The sequence below is a fragment of the Thermobia domestica genome, chromosome 3 (assembly GCF_964235325.1).
Source record: "Thermobia domestica chromosome 3, izTheDome1.hap1.1, whole genome shotgun sequence".
NCBI lineage: Eukaryota > Metazoa > Arthropoda > Insecta > Zygentoma > Lepismatidae > Thermobia > Thermobia domestica.
In genome coordinates this window covers 195476628-195498921 of record NC_137456.1, presented here as the reverse complement: position 1 = coordinate 195498921, position 22294 = coordinate 195476628, and the positions used below count along the sequence as shown (strand labels likewise).

Sequence of the window (22294 nt, the reverse complement as noted above, 5' to 3'; positions counted from 1 at the left end):
GTATTTCTATTATGATGATATAAGTTATTAATCTTCGGCAACGTTTATATTAATAACATTAGTTGTTCCTAAACCTTTGGTCCACAAGTTTGTTTCTTCTCTACAAGAAACTACAGATCAGACAGATTTAATTCTCATACTCTGCATTTGTTTCAAAGCAGTCGCCATTACAGTGCATGGTCAAAGACTTATGTCCGCCACGATACGTTTGCCTTATTTCACTATGAGGTAGCCTACACTTAAAACAAAATGAAAGCAATATATGTTGTGAGGGACCATCTGAAGACAAAACTGACAAAAAATTGTGGGTCTCCCAGTTAGTCTTCCACTACATTCTTCTTTTGATTAAAAAAGTTGACTTCAATTTTCAACCTCAAAAAATTTCAAAAATATATTTTCCGATTTTTCTCTCGTTGAGAACACCTAACATGTTTTTCCATGAAAATCGGTTGAGCCGTTCAGCAGAAAAAAAAATAATTTTCCATCCCCTTTCCTAGCCCCTCCAAAAGCGCTTGGTGGTTGAAAATTTTGGAAACTGAGTTTCTCATAAATGTTAATCGATACCGTAAATTTGGTGAAGGTATGCTTGGCGGCAGTTTTCACGTGCTTATTCCGCTAGGCCCTTTACTATTATGACGGACTGATCAAATTATTTCAAAATATGTTGGTTATATTGTTTACAGCCAACGGTCCAATAACTTTTGTACAAAGAAAACATGGACAAATAAATGCCGTGAAAGTACTGTTCGCCTCTGCTCATTTTGTCACTTTCACTATCGTTGTTGAATAGACCACTTCGGAATCCTGCATTATTTTTCTGCATGGAACTGACGGATTTCTACATTACGTTGCACTTATTTTCAAGAATGATGTCTTTTTTTGAGGAAAAATTCGAGCTACACTACTGTGGATTCGAAACCGAGTGCACCGAACAGGAGTCACGTTGTTTAACCTCTACACTACATACATGTTGTGTTATGTTGCGAGAAGCTTTGTTGCTATATTGAGAAAATTTTTACTGTGATTTGTATATTGTGATTGATGATAATTCTGTTTCTTTACTACTGTTTCAAATTATTCTCTCGCAGCAGAATTCAGTGTGTTCTAACGGAACGCGTGTATAGTATGATAAAATCGCTAATAAGGTGATTGTATTATGTTACGAATATCCGTGGCCAATAATCAAAATGATCCCTCGCTGTTTGTTACTTGTAATAGATAAATTTGTGATTGGAAATAATTGCTGGAAGTACTTCAATAAAGACGATACGAAGTTGTTGTTTCGTAGTCGTGTGGTCAGAGTGGCTGTCTTAATTCCTGAATGTGCGAGGTTCGATTCTGCGTGTGAATCTTTCTGCTTTTTCTAATCGTTTCTGACATTGTTCATCTTAGTGAGAAAAAAATATTATACATTTCCACTGAACTGCAATTGGGAGGCAACAAGTCATGTGATTATGTTTGTGGGAAAGTAGTACACTATTTTTATGAAATTATAACGAATAGACCTATAAATTAAATGTCGCGAGTGCCGTAACGGCGTATTGGAAAAGTGCTTGCCTTCCATGCAGCAGTCCCACGTTCGAGTTTCTCTTATTTTATCCTTTTTTCAATGAGCTGTGAAATTTCACTTCGTTTTACTGTGATGCACATTTCCCACCCAAGAAACTAAATGGAGACATGAATTAGGAAGTACGGTCACTGAAGATGCTTTTTTGAGAAACGTGGCGTAACCTAAGATACGAATGCACAGACCTTGAATCACATAATACTTAATGTAAAATGAAATCTTCCAGGTTTACGCCCCACGATTATGTCGAGTAGGCTAAGGGACACAGTGATGACGAAAATAATGAAATAAGGGAACAAAAAGGGTAGAGGAAACGGAAGAATCCCAAGAAAACCCACCACACCGTGTTTGTCTACTACAGAGACCACTTGGCACGAGATGGGATCGATCTAAAGAGTCACTTAGAAGAGGTAATCGCTCTATCATTGTGCCATAGCGGCAATACTTAATGTAAAACAGCTATTATTTAAGCAGATTGTATATACACAGTGAATACGTTCAATACTATAGTATGTAAGTGAATCTAATGTGGTTTGACACGTATCTAGAAAGAACCGAAACTGTTTGCAAATTCAGAGTGGGGGCAGCTTTGATCCCCGCAGTGGGAAGCCATGGTCCCACTTTCTCCCATTTATTTATGGTAATTCCGTAGGCAGGCCTAAGCTATTCAAGTGGCATTACTTCATAGATTCTTACTATTGATTACAATATTAACTCAATACCAATTTGGCACTTTGAGGTATTTGTTATAAACCTGCCCCGTCGGAATTTTTGGATTTTTAATCCATTTGTCTCGGAACTATTCTCAAGATAGGAAGTGCAACAAAAGCTTACCTCAATTCTTATAAATATTTTTACAAAGTTTGACTTCCACACACCCCGAACTCTTCCCCTGGTTATCCCCTGCTCCCAGAGTTGCTTTTAGTGTCTTACTACTTCAGTAAATTTTTCCTTGGTAATATATACGTATCCTAAATTTGTATCAAATTCCTCCAAGGGTGTGTGTATCGTACGAGCTAACAATTTTTTTCCTAGTTACTTTTCCGCACTATACTTAAACGTATTTCAGTAAGAATCAAATATTATAGTACCACCCGACTGCCGTCGCTGTGCAAAATTTCATCATAATCTGACGTAGGACGATGAGTGGAATTAACGTTGTAAGATTTGAAATCAAATTTGCAATATTGGAAGTAAAACACAAACATATAATAAGTCTCATATTGAAAATAGTTTCGGCTCCAACTGCCTGAGACTACATATAAGTCTTACTAGAACTTGTGGATTGCTCAGAATAAATGTTGCGAAAAAAACAATGTCCTTTGCGTAGATCCGAACCCTATATGTAGAAGTCCAATACGCAAATCACTCATCTAAGAAACTTAATGGAAAGTGTTCTTTTGTTTAAAATTATAACCGAAGGGCACTATTATATGCAGATCTAATTCTCTTTCTCTCACTCTGTCTCTTACGTTTCACAAGTATCACATGTTTCGGACATTTTTGATTATTAGCTATGCTTTATGTCTGATTATTTGGTAGTAGTTTTTAGCAGACGGTTCTTCAAAATAAAACTTAACTAACACAGTAGTAACCAACGTTTTGTTTACTCATTTTCTGAAGGGAAACAACTTAGACTCTTGACTAGCTCTTGGCAACTTAAAAATTGCAGCTCCCCTCCTGGGACAGGGATAACAATCCCTACAGGTGCTTGGGCGAAATTTCTCCCACATTTATCATTTTCCCTTTCCCCATCAGAAAATGAGTGCCTAAATTGTTAGTCAGATTTCTCCCCTCCTCTAATGAATTCCACAATGATTTGCATGTCTCAAACATAGAAGGATTTGATTAGGAGGGGTCGCTGGCTAAACGTTCAATTGGGGAAAATCTGGGGTTAACCCCGGATAAACTTTCAATAAAACCGCAATCTTAGGGTAAAGAAATTTCTAAGATAACTCGTGATCGATGTCGAGGGTTCAGTAGTGGTCACTACCTCGACGCCTAGGTCTAAATGGATAAAGGGTGCACATGACGAGGAGGTCGCACCTCCGATGTAAGTACTCAGTTTGAGGAGAAATATTACTGTAATACGTCTGAAATTATTGCATAAAATCACTGGAAAACAACAATTTGAAATTGAAAGGACCAAGCAGTTTATTGATAGGGATGAACGCGAGACATGTGAAATACTAAAGTCTCGTTTCTTGTTTCAGAAAAATTTGAGTCTCATCTCTTGTCCATCTCCATAACCCAAAGACTTTTACACTTTTTTTAATTTCCTGTGAAGAAATGCCCTCATTCAGCACTCAGGCGGGAAATCATTTCCCAGAAAATAAAACTTAAAAAACAGGCATGTCTTCAGGTTTCGGTTTGGGGGCGGTGTTAACTGCAGCAAATGACGCTTCGTTACTGCAATTCCATTATCCGACCTCTTCTCCCTGTGGACATGTGCCTGTCTTTACGGGTATTTCTTTACCTTATATCAGTAACGAATTTAGAAGAATTTTTTTTATTAATCTCGGAACTGGGGCAGAGGAGTGAAGTTTTTAAACATAGATATAATTAACAGCACCTCTTTTTTCTTTATAAATTCCACAATTTACGGACTTCAGCCGAAAAGACCTTTTCCTGTAACTGTCACTGCCTTATATAATAATAAGCTGCAGTATAATACTCAAATAAATATGAATAACTTACCTGACATTCACATTTCAGTTGTTGTTTTCTTTCATTCTCTATACAAAACGTGTATATTAGGATGTTGTTTGTGTTTCTTATCCAATATTGCAGGAACATTCCTCACTAGTTCTATTAATATGGCATTCATTCGGGTGACCTTTTACATAACTAATTACAAAATCAAAATTTGCGACAAAATATGGATCGTCACCGAACATTTTGTTTCATATTCTAAATTTGCGCATGTGGCCGTATCTCTCTTTCATCATATTTGCATCTCTCGTTCTCCAATGTCATGAGCTATGACACAGGATGGCTTGGGAGCAAAACTTCAAATCATAAATGCGCTATACCAATGGGCTTACTCTCGCTAAGCATGTTTTCATACTGAAGGAGGGAGTATTGGCTGTTCCTACCTCGCTGAAGTCAGGCCTCAAATAGAAGAAATCAAAGCCCATTTATTGCCTTTGCATAAACAACGAATGCGCGTTTCTTTGTCCCAAGCAAACTTGTCCCGGCCGATGACAGGGAACAGGTTAGCATTCTACAAATTTAAAAACAGAACGACTCAGAGACAAACACAAGTTGATTTCTTCCACTAAGGGCGAGGATGGCCAAATTTATGAAGGTTTGCAGCTAGTTCCCCAATTTATTCAGTATTATAAAAAAAACTGTTTCAGCACGTAAGGTAACGAATGTGGATAAATCTCTTTTAGACTTTATCCCTCCAACCCTAGATGTAAATGCTCTAGAGTATCTATATAGTCCCTGTACAATTGATAAAGTTGAGACCATACTTAGATTAGGAAAACCAGGTAAATGTACTGAAATTGACGCCCTTCCATTAGAATTTTATCTTAGTATCATTGATATACTTGTATCCTCTCTTACGGGTTACCAATGAATGTCGAGAAACTTTTACTTTAAACCCATATATTCCCAAGATAATTTTTATCGAGTTTTTAATTCTTCTTTAGTTTTATCTATTCATCAGGTCTCATGTAACATGAAAAATGTTATTTATTTTTCTGACCATAAACTTTTGCGCGGTGAGGCCGCTCCAAAATTGGGGCAGTGGGAACTGCAGGGTACGTGACACCTGATACAATATAGCTCCAGAAATGGGGCAGTGGGAAATGGAGGGTAGGTTAAAATGAATACCAGATAGACATGAATGTTTCTGTGAACTCAATTTGTTATGCATAATACGCGCTTTATTAAATTTAATATTATCCTTAAAGATCTAATGAAGTGCTTTAGTATTAACTTATACAATGTTAGAGCATTTGAGCCTTAAGGAAATATAAAAATTAAGAATTTTAGACATACAGGCATGAAATCTGCCTTTAAACAAACACAATTAAACATTTTTCAGACATTCAAAAATGTCTGCAAATAAAAAAGGATACCTAGAAGTCAGACAACACTTTCTGCTATGATCATTATGAGTGGAATGCAAGGAAACACTTAGCATGAAATCCAACTTCACATTTCACACATATTTATGTTTTATTCTTGTGACATTGTCCACATCTTTTCTGTGTTTCACTCGAACCAATACCATGTCCTTTTCCGTCCAGTCGAGCTCTTTATGGAACACGTTTCTTTGCTGGCACTGATTGAAATGTTCTTCATTGGTAGGCCTACAGCATACATTGCCAGATACGATTGAACCATTATTCTAGTAAAATAAAAAAAAAAACTCATGCAATTGTTTGCCTACCACTCGGTGTTAGCCTCTACAGGTGATATGCGTTACACATTGATGCATTCAAAGGGTACATCAGTAGCTGCCAATACCATTTCTTCATTCGAATAGACACCCTATATGCGGCAATATTTGTATTTAATTTGTCCGCGCCACCCGTATACACAGTGTACTCTGCCACGCAAGCTGGTTCGTCAACATCAATTTTCTTTTTCGCTACTTCACTCCAGCGTTTAGTTCTCCCTAGTGGAGCTACACCTACCTTGTTTGACACAATAGTTACATTATTGTACTTTTACCTGACAATAGTTATACCTGACGAAATGTCTGTAACTTGATCATACGGTCCACGAGGCTGTTTCTTCATTTCTTCCGGTTGTTTTAGAGGTGCCTTTTCCACTCTGTTCATCCGCACAGTATCTCTTCCATCATGACCTTTAATTCTCAGTGTTTCCAACACACGCACGGATGTGAAAAAAGTTATCCATGTAAATGCTGTATCCTTCTCCTGTTGGAAGCCTTCCAACTATATTTTGAAAAACTGAACCTCCCACCCTAACTTCAGGATTTGTATTTCCCGTTTAAGCACCCTGATAAGGTTCTGCAGAAATTAAATATCATAAACGTGTACACATGGCCCATATTTTAAACCCAAATCTTATCGGTTTCCCTTAAACATGTTGCTTACAACCATGGTGCCCGAAGTATGGTACCATGGACTCATCAATGCTCACATATGAATCTTTAGGAAAATACTTGAACTAACGTTCGTTTAACATGGTCCACAGTGGGTGAATTTTACTGAATTTATCACTGCAGTCAAGCTTAGTATTATCACAAACATGTGGATAACGCAATATTTCTTCAAATCGATTTCTAGACATGGCCTTAGCTACACCAACATGATGGGTATCTATACCCAGGTGCCAATACAAATGGTACCTGGAAACCGTACAATAACCACTAACCAAAAGAATCGCGAAAAGTAGTCGCATTTCGTTAGGAGTGACATCAAATTCTTTCCCATTTTTCTGAACAGCGTAAAGTCTCAAATAGTTAAGGAAGAGAGAAATAACATCATCATCGAAGAATAGGTTGAAAAGATCAACAGGCGACACATCTTCTTCTAATAATTCTGGCCTTTCTCAGGCACGTGGACGTTTCGTAGGAATATCTACCCTCTTCCGTTTCCTAATCGGAAGTGAATTACGTTTTACTTTTTTGAGCGCTGTGAGCTGCTGACACTAGCAGTAGGTGGTTTAAGTTCACTTTCGTGTTCCAACTGTCTTCTGTCCACAATTCTTCTTCTAATTTCAAGCCCAGCGCTTGTACGAAGCTGGTTACCAGATAGGTTGTTTATTGTTGCACTTTGGCAATCCTCGTCCCCGCTGTCTTCGTCGCTCAATTGCGAGTTCTCAGGAGAAGTGATATAAATATTCGCATCTAGGAAGTTGTCCTCTGCTTCAAGGATGGCAGCAATTTCGTTGATAGTCAACCTGAAGGAAAGGAATATATAAAGGATATATTTTAGTGTGAGTAGAAAATATCGTTCAAAAATTTCTAAAACATATTTTATACACTTAAAAAAGAATATACTTTAAAATAAATAAAACACCATAACAGCCCATAATCTTTGCAGAGCTGAATCACAATGTCATCAATAATTCTATAATGCATACGGGATGTTGCCGTACTCGAAGAAACAAAAAGAAAGTAGTCTTTTACACATCCGGTTTTGAAATCTGCATTGTTTCATACGCTACATTTACTATGTGAATTACTTATTGTGCACATTACAAAAAATGAATGTTTCAACCTAAATAGTAGAAAGAAAATACCATATTTGAAAAATTATAAATGTATTACTTTTTTATATAGAATGTTTTAAAAGTTTGTTTAACTAAAATGTGTTAGTTGATGAAAATATTCATTTTAGACAGCTAATATATCATTTAAGTTTCTGTCGCATGCTTAGAAGTACATATTTTAGCTAAAAGGCCTAGTTTTGTTTGACTGTCCTACATTTTCCCTAAACTTATCCGTACTTCCCATTATTATACATATATAATACGGTATCCTTACCACCTGTTGAAGCTGGTAGAAGCGAGAGAAAGTTCGAGAGAAATAGGAATAGCGATAGCTCTTTCGATTAAATCAGTCCTACCTGACAGAACTAGGAGTATACCCAAAGTGTAAACTAGGAATATGATCAAACCTTAACCATCTCTGGTGTTCCCAGTGCCCCAATAATTGGGCAGCAGGCTTCTTACAGTAGGCATGCCTACAGTTCCCATTGCCCAATTTTTGGGGCACCAAATTTTGGTTAAGAAACAGTGAATTATAATAATAATAATCGTCAAATATATTATTATACCCAAATTATAGAAGTTCGAAAACAACAAATCAATAAAAACAAGAAAATCAAAATATTAGTACTTTAATATCTTACTTTTTCTGGCCTGACGTCGGGTCTTGCTCTTGAGAAGTGTCCTCACTATAAAACACACAAAGGAAACAAAAGGCGATCACTAACTGAATGTTATCATCTAGCCAGATACTCCAACTAATGATCCATAAATAATAGACTTTTAGAAAGTTTTTACAGTTGCTATTAAAATATCGGAAATATATCGCCCATTTTTTGGGGCAGTGGGAATATATGGGTTAAGAGAATCTCTCCACGAGTATTACTGTCTTAATCCCTAAAAAGCCTAACTCTACGTCCATTGATAATTATCGCTCGATCAGTCTTTTATGTGCAGACTTAATAATCTTAACCCAATTTCTAGTGAATCCTGTAAACAATTCTAAAGCAGAGGTACTTAGTGCTTGTCAATATGGTCACGGATGCCATGCTTTAATTCATGAAGCTTTAGCTAACGTAAGAGAGTTTATAGCCTATTTTGAGATTGCCTTCCCCACTCCCGTGGCCATTTTATCCGTCAATTTCTTCAAAGCTTTCGACCGGGTGTCACACGATTATCTCTTTAAAGTTCTCCACAAATTTGAATTCAATGGCGTTTTTCTATCCAACCTTCAAGGAGTGTATCACAACAGAACAACTAAGTTAAAAATCAATACTGGATTAAGCTCCGTTATCCCTTTGTGTACTGGAATTCCTCAAGGTGACACCATGTTCAGTATTTTATTTAGTCTCTCGATTGCACCTCTAATATACGCAGCGCAAACAAAACTCATTGCCATCAACATTTACCACACTTCTGTTTCACTCCCGAGTTATTTAGATGACGTACACCTGTATGTGAACAGTATTCCCACTTTAGAAGATATTCAGAATATTTTAGACACGTATAAAGGTATTTGATGGGCAAGATGAAATACACAAAAATCAAAGCTGCTCTGTATTCATCCCAAATACCAGGATCTATACCGTGCGTACTTCACGGTTGTTAATTCAGTCAGTCAAACTGGATATTGAATGGTTCAATAAAATCAAACAAACCATTACCTTCAATTACGATATAATAGTACCCAAAGTCGTGGTCTTCTAATACGACATAAAGCTCCCAATATAAATATCATCAGTAGAGATTTCTTTTTAAAACAGAAAGCCTTTAGCCTTCTGTGGTTTGTTTGTTCAATTCTTCCTCTGCCCCTACGAACACACAAATTCCTCAATAGTCAAACTTTGTTCTTTCTGTGGCATCATCAAATGTTACAAGTGTCACATGATCAACTCGTACTATCCCCGGCACAAGAGGGAATGGTCTTCCAATATATTGTTAAACCTTTACTATTGAAAAGAAGCATTATTCATATCGACGTATTTACGCAAGATATGAACAGCGTATCTAGCAATGTTCTCTCTGCTTGTTTAGTTTGCGTCGACTTTGTCACATCTCTTAATATTTTCGTTGGGAGTTAAATTCCCACACTTGGGTGAACCAGTTCTTGGTATTATTGCCTATGGGTTGATTGGCCGAAGCAAATTATACCTCATGCCTGTTAGAGCACTCTATTGCCGTTACATACAGACACAACACTTCGTCAGGCCCCATATTCAATTGAAAGAACCACACCTTCATTGCCCTTATGTTTGGAGAAATATGAATGCCCTTTTTTAACTACTTAACAGAGATCGTTTTAGTAAACAACAAATACGCAACGCTAGACCGACTCTTTTAACTACGTATCATGGCTCACAATATGTGTGCTCACTGTAATAACACAGATACTTTAGAACATTGCTTAAAATTTTGTACAGAGATTCAAAATATCTGGCAATATTTCAGCCACCTTATAAATAAGATTTGTCGCTCTTCCGCATTTTCTATTACGGCTTCCAAAGTTCTTTATATATATCCTGATTTTAATTATTTTTCTCAAGCAAAAAATAAGAATGTAATTTCGCTCGCTGCATGCTCGCAAGGGTAAGTACATATACCCTTCTATATGTACTTACCTGCTTACCACACATCGCCCATACCATGTCGATGTGTACTCGTCTTATATCCAATACCATATGCAGAAAATTCATGTGCAATATAAAGAAAAACACTGCAAATTTTTTGGTTGTTTTATCTTCATAAACTAGTATCTGGTTTTCTTAATTGTGAATATATATATATATATATATATATATATATATATGTGTGTGTGTGTGTGTGTGTGTGTGTATGTGAATGTGTGCTTCTGTATATTTATCTATGTACGTGTACTAATCTATATAGCATTCTCGACGCTGCATCCATCGATCCGAGTTCATGTCTTGGTGAGATTTAACAATTCTTTAAAATGGTTTTAATGTTTTCGTGGAACGACATATTGTACTTTCATCTTGCACAACTTTATGCTATATGTTTCTCATGTAAATTTACAGCTGGTTTCAGGGTAGTGCAATAGACACACAAATTCTTTGAAATATTTTGGTTGTCTTAGCTTCAAAACACTAGTGTTTACTTTTCCTAATTGTCAATTGTTCATTCTTTAATTTATTTCTTTATATTTTCAATTTTACTTTTATTCTTCTTTGATCCACATTGCTTTTGTAACTGTCCAATGTGTCTAGAGGTTTCGAGTTCAAGTATAGGTTAGGTAGTAATTTTTTCTGATATAACTCTTGGAATGGAATTATTTCTCTCTTCACGATATCTCACAGTTGTCGATAGAGATGTTTGCATGCTGTAATAAATGTACTAGAATATAAGAACAGAAAGATAAATCAGGTGATTCCTTTTACAATTCTTGACTATATTTTCACTTTTCTGGAAGGTTTCTAAAGCTTTAGGTTTCTAGAACTATCTTTCTTTCGCTCTCTTATGTGTGTTTGATATCGGGTATTCTAAATCCCATAATTCCCTAGTGAATCACATAGATATTACAGATGTATCTCTTTCTCTTTTTTCCACATCATGTCTTCGGTGATTTTAAAAATTATGACGATGTACGCTATCAGAGTTTGAAGAGGAAACAAGTTTTTAATAATAATAATAATAATAATAATAATAATGATAATAATAATAATAATAATAATACAATTGGTTTTACAACTAGGATCCCATTTTTTATCTTGCATGTGAGGCCTGCAAGTCTGCTACGCCACTGGTATCCCTTATTCTGTGTTTGTCTCTTTCCGTTTCGTGTGGATGTCTGCTTTTGTGCTGTTAGGCTTTTATATTAAACCTTTACATTATGTAACCTTTTCCTTTTTACCAGATCATTATTATTGTTATTTTGGAAAAAGGAGAGAGACTGCATTCCTCTGATATCTATTTCTTAACATTCATCTTGTTCGAACTGCTTAAGACCATTTATAACTTTTTATGTCGTCCATTGCCCTCACGATAATGAAATCGTCATTTTTAACACTTTATGTTGTTCTCTTAAGTGCAGCTTGCCACACTGATATATTTGTAACAAAATTGAGGTTCGGTCCTATGCCTTTCTAATTCTCAATCACATCAACGAGTCTGTTTCTGAGTTGCCTACTATTGCAGGAAAGGGTGAATTATAGATGGAAATGCACTTTTGGAGTCGTGCATAAAACGTAGAGGTATTTACAGTATCATTTTGTATATTACTTGATTAAAACCACAGTACTGTGTTTCCTCGCAATGCAGCTGTGGATTTTACCCAGTTCAGACCTAATATCAAACATACGAACAATCGGCAAAACGTAGGCATATTTTCCCCATTTATCTGTTAAAATGTGGAATGAGTGTATCTGCTGCAGCTTTAGTGTAAGGACTCAGAATTATCAATAATTATACGATTTCCTGTGGCACTTGTAACAGTTTAACACTAGTGACCCTAATCATGTAAACATAAGTTGGTGTGTGTGCAGGTATAGTGCTGCTGGAAATTAATATCTTTCGAATCCTTTTTTCATATCCACCCAACACTTTCCGGGTGATAAGTATGAGTGAAATAGAAATACTGTACTGTTATTCTTTTTATTATCAAAATCATTCCTTTTATCACTCCACGCCTCATATTGACAAATGTTTTCAATTATGGATTAAATATAGTAATTGATTTTTTTTCCGTATGTTTTCCGTATTTGCATTAACTCTACTATAGTCACCGAAAAATGATTTTCGCAAATCAATGAAGCGTCCTAAAAGCCGAGAAATGTTCGCAGTCTATTAGCACTTCCGGTTTCAATATTAATTGAGAAAATATCAAACCAGATAAAACAAGATCATTCACATTGTATAGTCTATACGTGATTCTCTTACTTGTTTTATATTCACATTACATCATGTTCTTTTGTAGTTTGTCTTAATGGGCGTTATTCTGGCTCCATTTCCCAGTATGAAGCACAAAATTTTCGGCACTAACCCAGCACCTAGAAAATCAGAAGCTGTGTTTAATAACCCCGGCAATTACGGGAATTGCTCAACGAATAAAAAGTCAACCATTAATACAAAAACAATACAAATTCCTAGAATGTATTAGGTTCCATTTCGAGTTTTCTTTATAGTGTTTTCTTCTCTATTGTTAATATTCGTTATTACAAAAAAGCTTCTTACTATATTCAATGCCTCTTTCCTTGTTATGCCAGGTTCGATTTTCGATTGAAGAGACTTCAATCTTGAAAACACTACGGTAGTTTGGATTTCACATTAAACCTTGGATCAACATATTACATAGACTGGTTACTGAAAGGGACGCTAAATTCCAGTACTTACTTGACTGAATGTTTCGTGAAATTATCGGGTGAGGACGACACCTGAGGAAAATGTCCCCACGTCATCCGTTTAAACTCTGTAGTGTCTTATGGAAAATATAAAATGTGCTCCGAATGATTGAGTTCTACAAACTCTCTAATGGCAAATGTTAAAAGAATTCATGTTTATTAAATATATCACAAATTATATATTTAAAAATGCAGTACTGTACTTACTTAAAATGATGAAGTGTTCCAAACGACGAGACTTTTGTACATTGCTTATCGCTCATCCAAAAGTGAATGGCGTCCATGTCATGGCAACATTTCCCTAAAAGCGAAAATGTGCTTTCACTAGTATTTCTCCAGTTACCTGCAAATGAAGGTTACACACCCATCAAATTTCCATTTTTTTAAATCATGATTCATGTTAATTTTTGTAACTTCATTATTACCTTGTGAAACTAAAATACACGATATGGAAAAGTGGAATATTTGTCGAATCTCACCCTTTCAAGATAGCGGGCGTTTAATTAAATTTTAATTACGCTGTGTAGAGGATTTTAGTAGTGTGTTGTTGCCATTTGATAGAAATTCCCTATATTTGGTGTATTTATAGAGTAAATTAGGTAACATTATAAACTATAATTTAATTAGATTTTAATATCAAACTCCTATCAATTTAATTAACTGTAATCAAACACATCAAATTTAACTGGCCCTTAAATCAAACTTTTATTAATTTATTCGATCAAAGAGAATATTGATATTTCCTATAATTAATTAAATCGCGTAATATCATACACCTGACCTCATTGCCTTATAGTAGACTAATGTTTAATTAACTTATTGAAGTAATTAGACTATATGGCGTACAATCACTTTATTTATACTTTTTAATGCTAGCTTGAAAGCTAGCTACCTCTAAGAGGAGTACGCCCTCTTTCAGGGATAGGAAGTTAGAAGAAATAGTGGTTTGTTGGATTATTTATGGATGGTCTAATTGAGGCTAGAGTACTCGGTTATATAGTTTTTCATTATATACATTTATTTATTTATTAAACCAAAAAAACATAGACATTTTGATCTTTGTGATCATAATCATTATGACATCGGTAGTGGAAGGAATTTGGGAACATACCTATATTACGAATACAAAACAAATACTATAATACGGTACAAAGATTATAATGTATAATATAAGTAAGATATAAGAAGATATATACGGATTAATTTGAAAAGATGCATGGTGATGGAAAAGACAAACACAATGAGTAAAGCAAAATGTAGAGAAAATAAAAGGCGTTAAGATTCTATTTATTCGGGAAGAAAACGCATGTTATGAGCATGATAGATGGGATTAGATGCAGACACGTCACAAGACTAGGAAGATCTGAAGTAAACGAATGTAGCTAAATTCTGCCTAGAGGCGACTGTAGGCTGACGGAGACATGGGGGAGCCCTGTTAGTAACAGAGGAAATCACTGTGCAATATGGTGGAAATGTATGACGGAAATGGTAGATGAGCATGAATTTAAAAGTCCTCTATGGGCGCACAAGCTGGATGATTAAGAGGTAATGTGTAATAATATAGCGTAAAGAGCAGGTGTAGAGGTCTATAAGTATACCGTGCTCGGTAGATAATGCGTAAGATAATGAATAGTATCAAAGAGAAGAGGCTTGTGATGAGTGCAGCGATCGGTAATGAACTCGCAGCGTAAGGCTTCCAGGTGATACTTGAGAATAAGAAAAGAAATACGAGAATAAAGGTATTGTGTAGGACTAGGCAATGAGATGCAAAAGGCAATTCTAAATGCATGGCGTTCGAAAATGGCAAGTTTCTCGTAATAGGAGGTTGGTACAGAGATCAAGGCGGGAAAACCACATGTCAGTACTGGTGTGAGAAAGAATTTGTAAATGTTAAGAACAAGATCCGAAGAGAGATCCCGTGTGGTACCTGTTAAACGTTTCAGAAGATTAAGTCTGTTATATGCTTTAGCCTTGACTGAATTGAGATGAGGTGTTCAGGTGTGGTGGTGGTCGAAAGTGTTGCCTAGATAGGTAACTGTTCAGCTAGGATGTAAAGGTACGTCATTGACTTGTAAGGATACCTTGGAAGGATAACTTTCGATGGACCTTAGTACGTTTTCGGGGTCGAATGAAAACGATGGCTAGTGTCTTGGTGGCATTGATGGCCAGTTGCCAAGTGTGGCACTAGTGCGTGAAACGATTAATTGCTTCCTAAAGAAAAGATTGATTTGTGGCATTGTGCGACAGAGGGCAAGAAATGCAGTATTGTCGGGGTATTGAAATAAAGATTCTTTCGGAGGTAGTTCAGGAAAGTCGGCGACAAAAGGAGATAGAGGAGTTGTGATAATAGCCCAGTCAATGAAGGTCAAGAGACATAAAAGTTCGGAAAAAATTTGGGTAAAGGTGATTTTCTCCCAAGTGATAGACTACGATGAGAGGAACATTTTCCCAAAAGTCCCCGCCCCTCCCCGTGGAGCTTACCCTACACCCCCTCAAAGTTAAAAAATGGGCGTTTTAGAAAAAGGGCCATATCTTCAAGACTAATGGACATATTTACATGCTTTTAATGGACATTTTAATCTGTGAAATGTACTCTACAATTTCGTATTCCTTAAAGGTTTTCATAAACCTAATGGTTTCTTGGCAATTTTAACCTAAACAGTAAAAAATTAAAAAACTCGCCCACGCCATTTTGTTTTCCTCTTATATTTCCTTACCGAGTTGTGATATGGAAAAATGTTTCAAATAAATCTTAAAGAGCAGAAAATTATCTTTTCAACGGTGTATATATTGTGGGGGTTACTCTTAAAATTAGCCATGTAGCGAGGTAAGTTTGAGGACGAGCGGGCTCAAATTTTCGCCTCAAATATCAGTCACTATGTTTCATTTCGAACGAAAAGGACAAAGCTTTCTGTTTTTCAAATAATAAACCACTGCATTGTTAGAAAAGCATTTTCGTGATATCCCTTCTATCCTCTGGATCTCCCGCCTTACCCCCTTCCCATTTTAAAGTTAAAAATAAGCGTCATCCATCAAAAGAAGTTTGTGTCATATGATTTTGGTATTAATAAGAAAATATAAAAAATGTAGTTTTAATGTGGTTAAATGACTAAATGAGCATTACTTTATTAAAATTAATGTTTCTATTGACTTTTGCAGTATGTTTAGACTATGTAGGCTGTATATGTAGTGACATTATTTTTCACGTTGTTGGCAACACTGCCCCCTTCGACTCAATCTTTATCAGACTTCGTGAAGAACAAACGAGTCAGTTGAGTCATAACAACTGGTGAACTAGGTTGTTGTGTTCAGCGTCTCTGAAATACTTTGTGCTATATTGCAGGAAAGATTTCCCATCTAAAGCTGTTTAATAATAAAAGAAAAATAGTTCTTTCATTCTAAGTAACCTTAATAAAAGAAATCCCCAAACGTTTTGAATTGTAAATAATCCTAATAAAAACAACTAGACCTAATTAATCTTGAGTGCGATAAGGTTAAGTAATTAACCTGTCGCCATATTACTGTTTATTTTAGGCTTATAAATATTTTTATAGCTTGTATTGTTTGATAACAATGACCAGTTCAAGTTTCTCATGTATTATTTGCGGGATGAATTGGAAGGAGATACCGTAATAGTTGAAAAGGGGCTGAAAACGATTATTGAAAGTAGCTTAAAGCTCAACGATGGGCTCCATGAAAAGTTGGAAGAAAAACAAAATATTACAGTTCATAAAAGGTGCAGGCAAAATTATACTCGACCTTCGAGTATTAACGTTGCTATTAGAAAATCAAAGAAATGCGAAAGTAATCCATCTTCAATGGCATCTTCGGTTTTGAGGAGTTCGGAAGTGAAATTTGACTTTAGAAAAGATTGTTTTCTTTGTGCAAAACCAGCAGAAATTGACACAAAGGCACCTTCAAACCGAAGGAAACCTATTCACATTGTAATGACAATTGAATTAAGAGAAAACACGCTGAAAAAGTGTGAAGAAAGAAACGATACCTGGGGACAGAAAGTAAAGGCCAGGCTTCTCACTGTTAGCGACCTTATAGCTCCTGAAGCAAGGTATCACAAATGCTGTTACAGAGATTTTTGTAGAACTACCAAACATGATCACGGGTTGTTTCGTAGACCAAAATCAGAGTTGAACAAAGCATTTTCTAGATTATGTGAACATATACAGAATAGTGACGAATGCCAGTACACAATAAAAGAACTACAGAACCTTTCAACGGAATGTTCTGGTCCCCGGGAAACGTACACAGATAAACACTTGAAGAACCTTCTTGAGGCTCATTTTAAGAATCGTTTATTCATGTTAAATATAAAAGGACAACAAAATATTCTGTGTTTATCTGATAAAGCTAACAAACTGATTGATCAGTGGTACAGAGATAGAGACACAGATCCTGCTACAGAGCGTATGAGAATAGTGTTAGTAACTGCAGACATTCTGTAGAGAGGATATACAGAAAATGATGTACGATTTACAGAAATATACAAGTGTTGATGAGTTCAGAAGTGGAGGGGAAAATCTTGTTCCAGAGACACTTAAATGTTTTACTAACAGAGTAACAGAAAAGAAAGGAGCTCCAGATACGAAGAAAAATGAACGAAAATGTGCGGTAATAAATCAAGCAATAATTTCTGCTGTGAGACCAAGATCGTTTTTATCTCCCATTCAAACAGGTTTGGGATTAACACTGCATAGGTTAGATGGATCAAAACATCTTATTGATCATTTAGCATCAATGGGTGTTTGCGTCTAATACAATGAAGTATCTGTATACATGAAGTCTCTCATAAATGGTGGATCGCCTAGGGTAAATGATGAAGGACTCATCCAATACGTATTTGACAATGCAGATGTTAACATACGAACACTAGACGGATTAAACACATTCCGCGCGACGTGAGGGATAAAATGCATAACACCAAGGAAATGTGTTAAAACAGAAGTGGAGGTGAAGCGAACTCCGTTGGGAACATTTAATCCTGAAATTATTCGTATTCTTTCGTATGCCAAAAAAAGTCACCGTAGTGAGCTCTCCAATATTTTTGTGGAATATTTTAATGACATGAAAGTTACCAGAGGAATTGAATGTCGAACGGAACACCCCATATTTCCAATGAATGTTTTGTGGATTGCAGCCGCAGATATGCAGCCTGGGTGGAATGGATTCATGACCTCCGTAATGAGTAGAAAAGAAGATTGTGAGGATACATATATATTAGGAATTCCCTTCTCTGCTCTATATATTAAGAATTCTCTGCTCTCAATTATGCTACAGAACAATGTCAGAAGCAACGCCGTGCCTGTATTGTTACGTTCGATCATCCATTGTTTTTAAAGGCGGCTGAAATTGTAGCGTCAGCAAATCCCAACAGTGAAGTGTCAAAAATTATTCTGAGGCTAGGATGATTCCATCTATTAATGTCTTTTATGGGTGCTGTTGGAAAGATAATGGAGGGGAGTGGTTTGAAAGACCTATGGGCTACAGTTTACGGTAAACTGACTGTGAACCACATTTTGAATGGTCATGCATACGCAAGAGCTGTCCGAGAAAATAGTCTTACAACTTGTGCGAATGTTAAAGTGATGAAGAGCAGTTTTCCTGAAATAAATGGCTCTCTCGCATATTTGGAAAATATTCCTAAAGATCTTCTTGAAAAGGGTTTTAATGAACAAGATGTTCTAGAAGAACCAGCTGTTAAAGAAGCTTTGAGCAAATTTAACGATTTCTTGCAGAAAATTAGAACTTTAAGCAGAACAATTAAGCTGTGGGTTAATCTCCTTAGGTGCATTGACCTTATAATGCTGTTTATCTTTGCAGAAAGATCAGGAAACAGGGATTTACATCTGAATACAACAATTCAAATGCTCCCATATTTTCATGCTGTCGGACATCTCCCCTATGCTAAATTCGCTCACTTGTATGCACAAGAGATGTGCAAACTTGAATCAAACCTCACAAATCAAGAACTATTCTTTTTAAGGAGAAAGGATTCTTCACTATTAGGCGGAAAGGCAAGTAGTGGTCAGGAACGTGGTCTGATATGTGCATAGAACAAGATTTGATGCGACCCATGAAATCTGTTGGAGGACTGACACATGCCCGTGGCATAACTAACAATACTCTTTCAAAATGGGTACTTTGAACACCATTCTTTCTCAAAGTCCATGAGGCTGTAGAAGATTTTTTCGGAACAGCAATGCAGTTTAGCAAACAGCACGTTGAACTACGAGAATCCAGAAAAAAGAAAGACTTGTCAGACTTACAGAAGTATAAAGCTTGGTTACAAAAACACAATCCTTTTACAAAGTTGTCGGGTGAACTGGTCTCTTTGGCCACTGGGTTTGTTTGTGATGATTCAATAAACTGTGATCAGGCATACGATGTCGGTTTGTCTACCATAAACAAAATTAAAGGTAAAAGTTTCCAACAACTCAAACTGCACAGAAAAGATATGGTGAAGACACAGGCAGCACAGAAGTCAGCAAGAGTAACATCAAAAGAGGTCAATATCAATTCTCAACAGCTTTTTAATCGGGTATTATGTGTCTGTAATAGCGCCAGCAAATTAAAGACATATTTCAAATATGAATTGGCAGTACGCCCACAAGCTCTGTTTGACGAAGTTTCTCTTCGAAACGGTACAAAATCATCCTTGAGGAAAGTTTTTGAAGAAGGAATCATCGAAGAACTAGATGTAAAGGATGCAACATATATTGTAGACGGAGGGTTTCTTCTTCATCATCTGCCATGGCCAAAAAATTGTACTTTTGGAGCTGTCTTAGAGAACTATTGTACACATGTTCTTAATAAATATGGTCAAAAATCTATCGTTGTTTTTTATGGTTACCCTAGTGAGCCTACCACGAAAAATGAAGAACAAAACAGGAGAGGGGCGAAGAAATCTTCACAAGACAATTTTTAGTCAAAACACAGTCTGTGCCACGGGAAAAGACGAGTTGTTAGGTAATAGAAACAATAAGAAGAGATTATCGTTGGCTCTGGGGTCTGAACTCGTGAAACGGGGATTGACTTTAATTACAGCAGAGGAAGACGCAGATGTTGACACTGTAATGACGGCCATTCAACAGTTGAAAACTGCTTCAAAAGGTATTGTTGTAGGATCTGATACTGACCTGGTAGTCTTACTTACTGCTCTGTCTCTTGAGAAAAAAGAGCTTCTGTTTACTTCTGTAAAGAGAAAGGTGGTGTGACTCCGAACACACGGTACTTCAGGATCGAAACATTGATTGACAAGTTTGGAAATTGCCGGCAACTACTTTTGTTCTGTCATGCCTTTACAGGATGTGACACGACATCGTGTTTTTATGGTATGGGCAAATTAAAAGTAATAGATATGCTCAAATCACCCGATTTTCAAAACTGGGCCAGAGTGTTTTTGGATATTTCAAAATCTAAAGGAGAAATATTACCTACAGGTGAAAAATTAGTTTTCGTTTTGTATGGTTTCAAAAAATACTCAAATTTGAATGAAGCCCGACACCACATATTTTTGTCTTCGACAAAGAAAAGTTCACTAAGATCTAACGTTGACCTGGCCAAACTAATTCCAACTTCTGAAACATGTAATGAACATTCGCTCAGATAATTTTTGCAAGTACAGAAATTGTTAGGAAATAACTTCGTGCCACAGAATGGGGTTGGAGGATAGAATTAATTAAAGAAAACAGGTGATCCAAAAAGGCATTGAAACCTATTCCCACATCCAAGGCATTTACACCAGACAAGCTTCTGTACTTAATATCATGTTCGTGTAAGCAAGGATGTGGCCAATCCTGTAATTGTAAAATAACTAAAATAGATTGCTCTGCAATGTGTGAGCACTGTAATGGGCTGTCTTGCCTAAATTCACATTCCTGTAGTGAGCTCTATTCCGAGGAAGAACTTGTAGAATCATCATCCGAAAATTAAATAGTATACTGCATAGCTACGGAAGATTAACTTGAAAATACTGCAGTAAGCATAGGGGACATGTTCAAAATTAAGATGTAAACATAATAAAAAATGTTATTTCATATGCTAATTGACTGAGGAGATCCAAGGCAAAAAATAGGGAAAGGAAGAGCAAACAAAATATTTCAAATTTTTATAGTTTATTTGTTTATCTAGAAATTATTAGATTTATAAAAAATAGAAAATAAACTAGAATAATTTTATCACTTTTTAAGAATACAACAATGTGAAAATTATCAGTGTGTTGAGTAGTTTTGGAGATAATACCTTTTGTCAGAAACGCTTATTTTTAAATTCGGAATGGTAAGGGGGATAGAGTAAGGGTTAAAGGTCCACAGGGGCGGCAGGACTAAACAAAAATGCTTTTCTAACAATGCAGTGGTTTATTATTTGAAAAAAAGCTTTATTATTCTTTTTTCTTTCGAAATGAAACATAGTGACTGATATTTGGGGCGAAAATTTGATCCCGCTCGTCATCAAACTTACCTCGCCAGATGGCTAATTTTAAGAGTAACCCCCACAATATATACACCGTTGGAAAGATAATTTTCTGCTCTTTAAGATTTATTTGAAACATTTTTCCATATCACAACTCGGTAAGCAAATATAAGAGGAAAAGAAAATGGCGCGGTCGATTTTTAAAATTTTTTACCGTTTAGGTTAAAATTGCCAAGAAACCGTTAGGTTTATGAAAATCTTTAAGGAATACGAAATTGTAGAGCACATTTCACAGATTACGAGAACAAAAGAAGCATGTCAATATGTTCATTAGTTTTGAAGATATGGCCTTTTTCTGAGACACCCATTTTTTAACTTTGAGGGGGCGTGGACTTTTGGGAAAATGTTCCTCTCATAGTGGTCTATCACTTGGGAGAAAATCAGTTTTACCCAATTTTTTTCCTTTCAAAAAACTTTATTGACTGGGCTATAAGGCAGAACCCTGCAGAACCCGTTATAACAAGAAGATCGGATGTGATAGCTGATCATTGATGCCAACATAGGCAAGGCGGCAGGTAAGGAAATGAAAATAAGCCTGATATATGCAACAGGAAAGTCGGAAGCTTATGGATGAGTCCTAGGTGCCAAACTCCTTTTCAAGGTCGAAAAGAACAAGACCTTAAGACGATGCAGTTGGTCGTTAAGTAAATATGAGGGTCGAAAGCCAGCAAGATGTGTTGGAATGATATGATGA

General features: G+C 36.1%; 2 protein-coding genes across 4 annotated transcripts in view; both read right to left on the bottom strand.

Annotated features, from left to right (window-relative positions):
* The window catches only part of LOC145680916 (uncharacterized), a 975933-nt gene that overhangs the window by 478682 nt on the left and 474957 nt on the right, over positions 1-22294 (bottom strand). For all 3 annotated transcript variants that reach the window (XM_081752076.1, XM_081752077.1, XM_081752075.1), the window contains exon 4: positions 13321-13456. In XM_081752076.1, coding sequence (XP_081608202.1) covers positions 13321-13456 — 136 coding nt within the window. The remainder of the gene's footprint in view (positions 1-13320; positions 13457-22294) is intronic.
* Positions 5440-13170, bottom strand: LOC145681327 (uncharacterized). The gene is made up of 3 exons (XM_081752985.1): positions 13106-13170; positions 8404-8448; positions 5440-7450 (listed from the first exon to the last, which is right to left on the bottom strand). The coding sequence occupies exons 1-3, from the start codon at positions 13168-13170 to the stop codon at positions 7168-7170; spliced, it is 393 nt and encodes a 130-aa protein (XP_081609111.1). The 3' UTR covers positions 5440-7167.

What these genes read in the sequence shown, in the direction of transcription:
- LOC145681327 (XM_081752985.1), bottom strand. Translation starts at nt 13,170, where the DNA reads ATGACGTGGGGACATTTTCCTCAGGTGTCGTCCTCACCCGATAATTTC. An exon ending in TTCACGAAACATTCAGTCAA is followed by an intron (nt 8,449 to 13,105) that starts GTAAGTACTGGA and finishes TGTGTTTTATAG; the next exon opens with TGAGGACACTTCTCAAGAGC. An exon ending in CCGACGTCAGGCCAGAAAAA is followed by an intron (nt 7,451 to 8,403) that starts GTAAGATATTAA and finishes CCTTTCCTTCAG; the next exon opens with GTTGACTATCAACGAAATTG.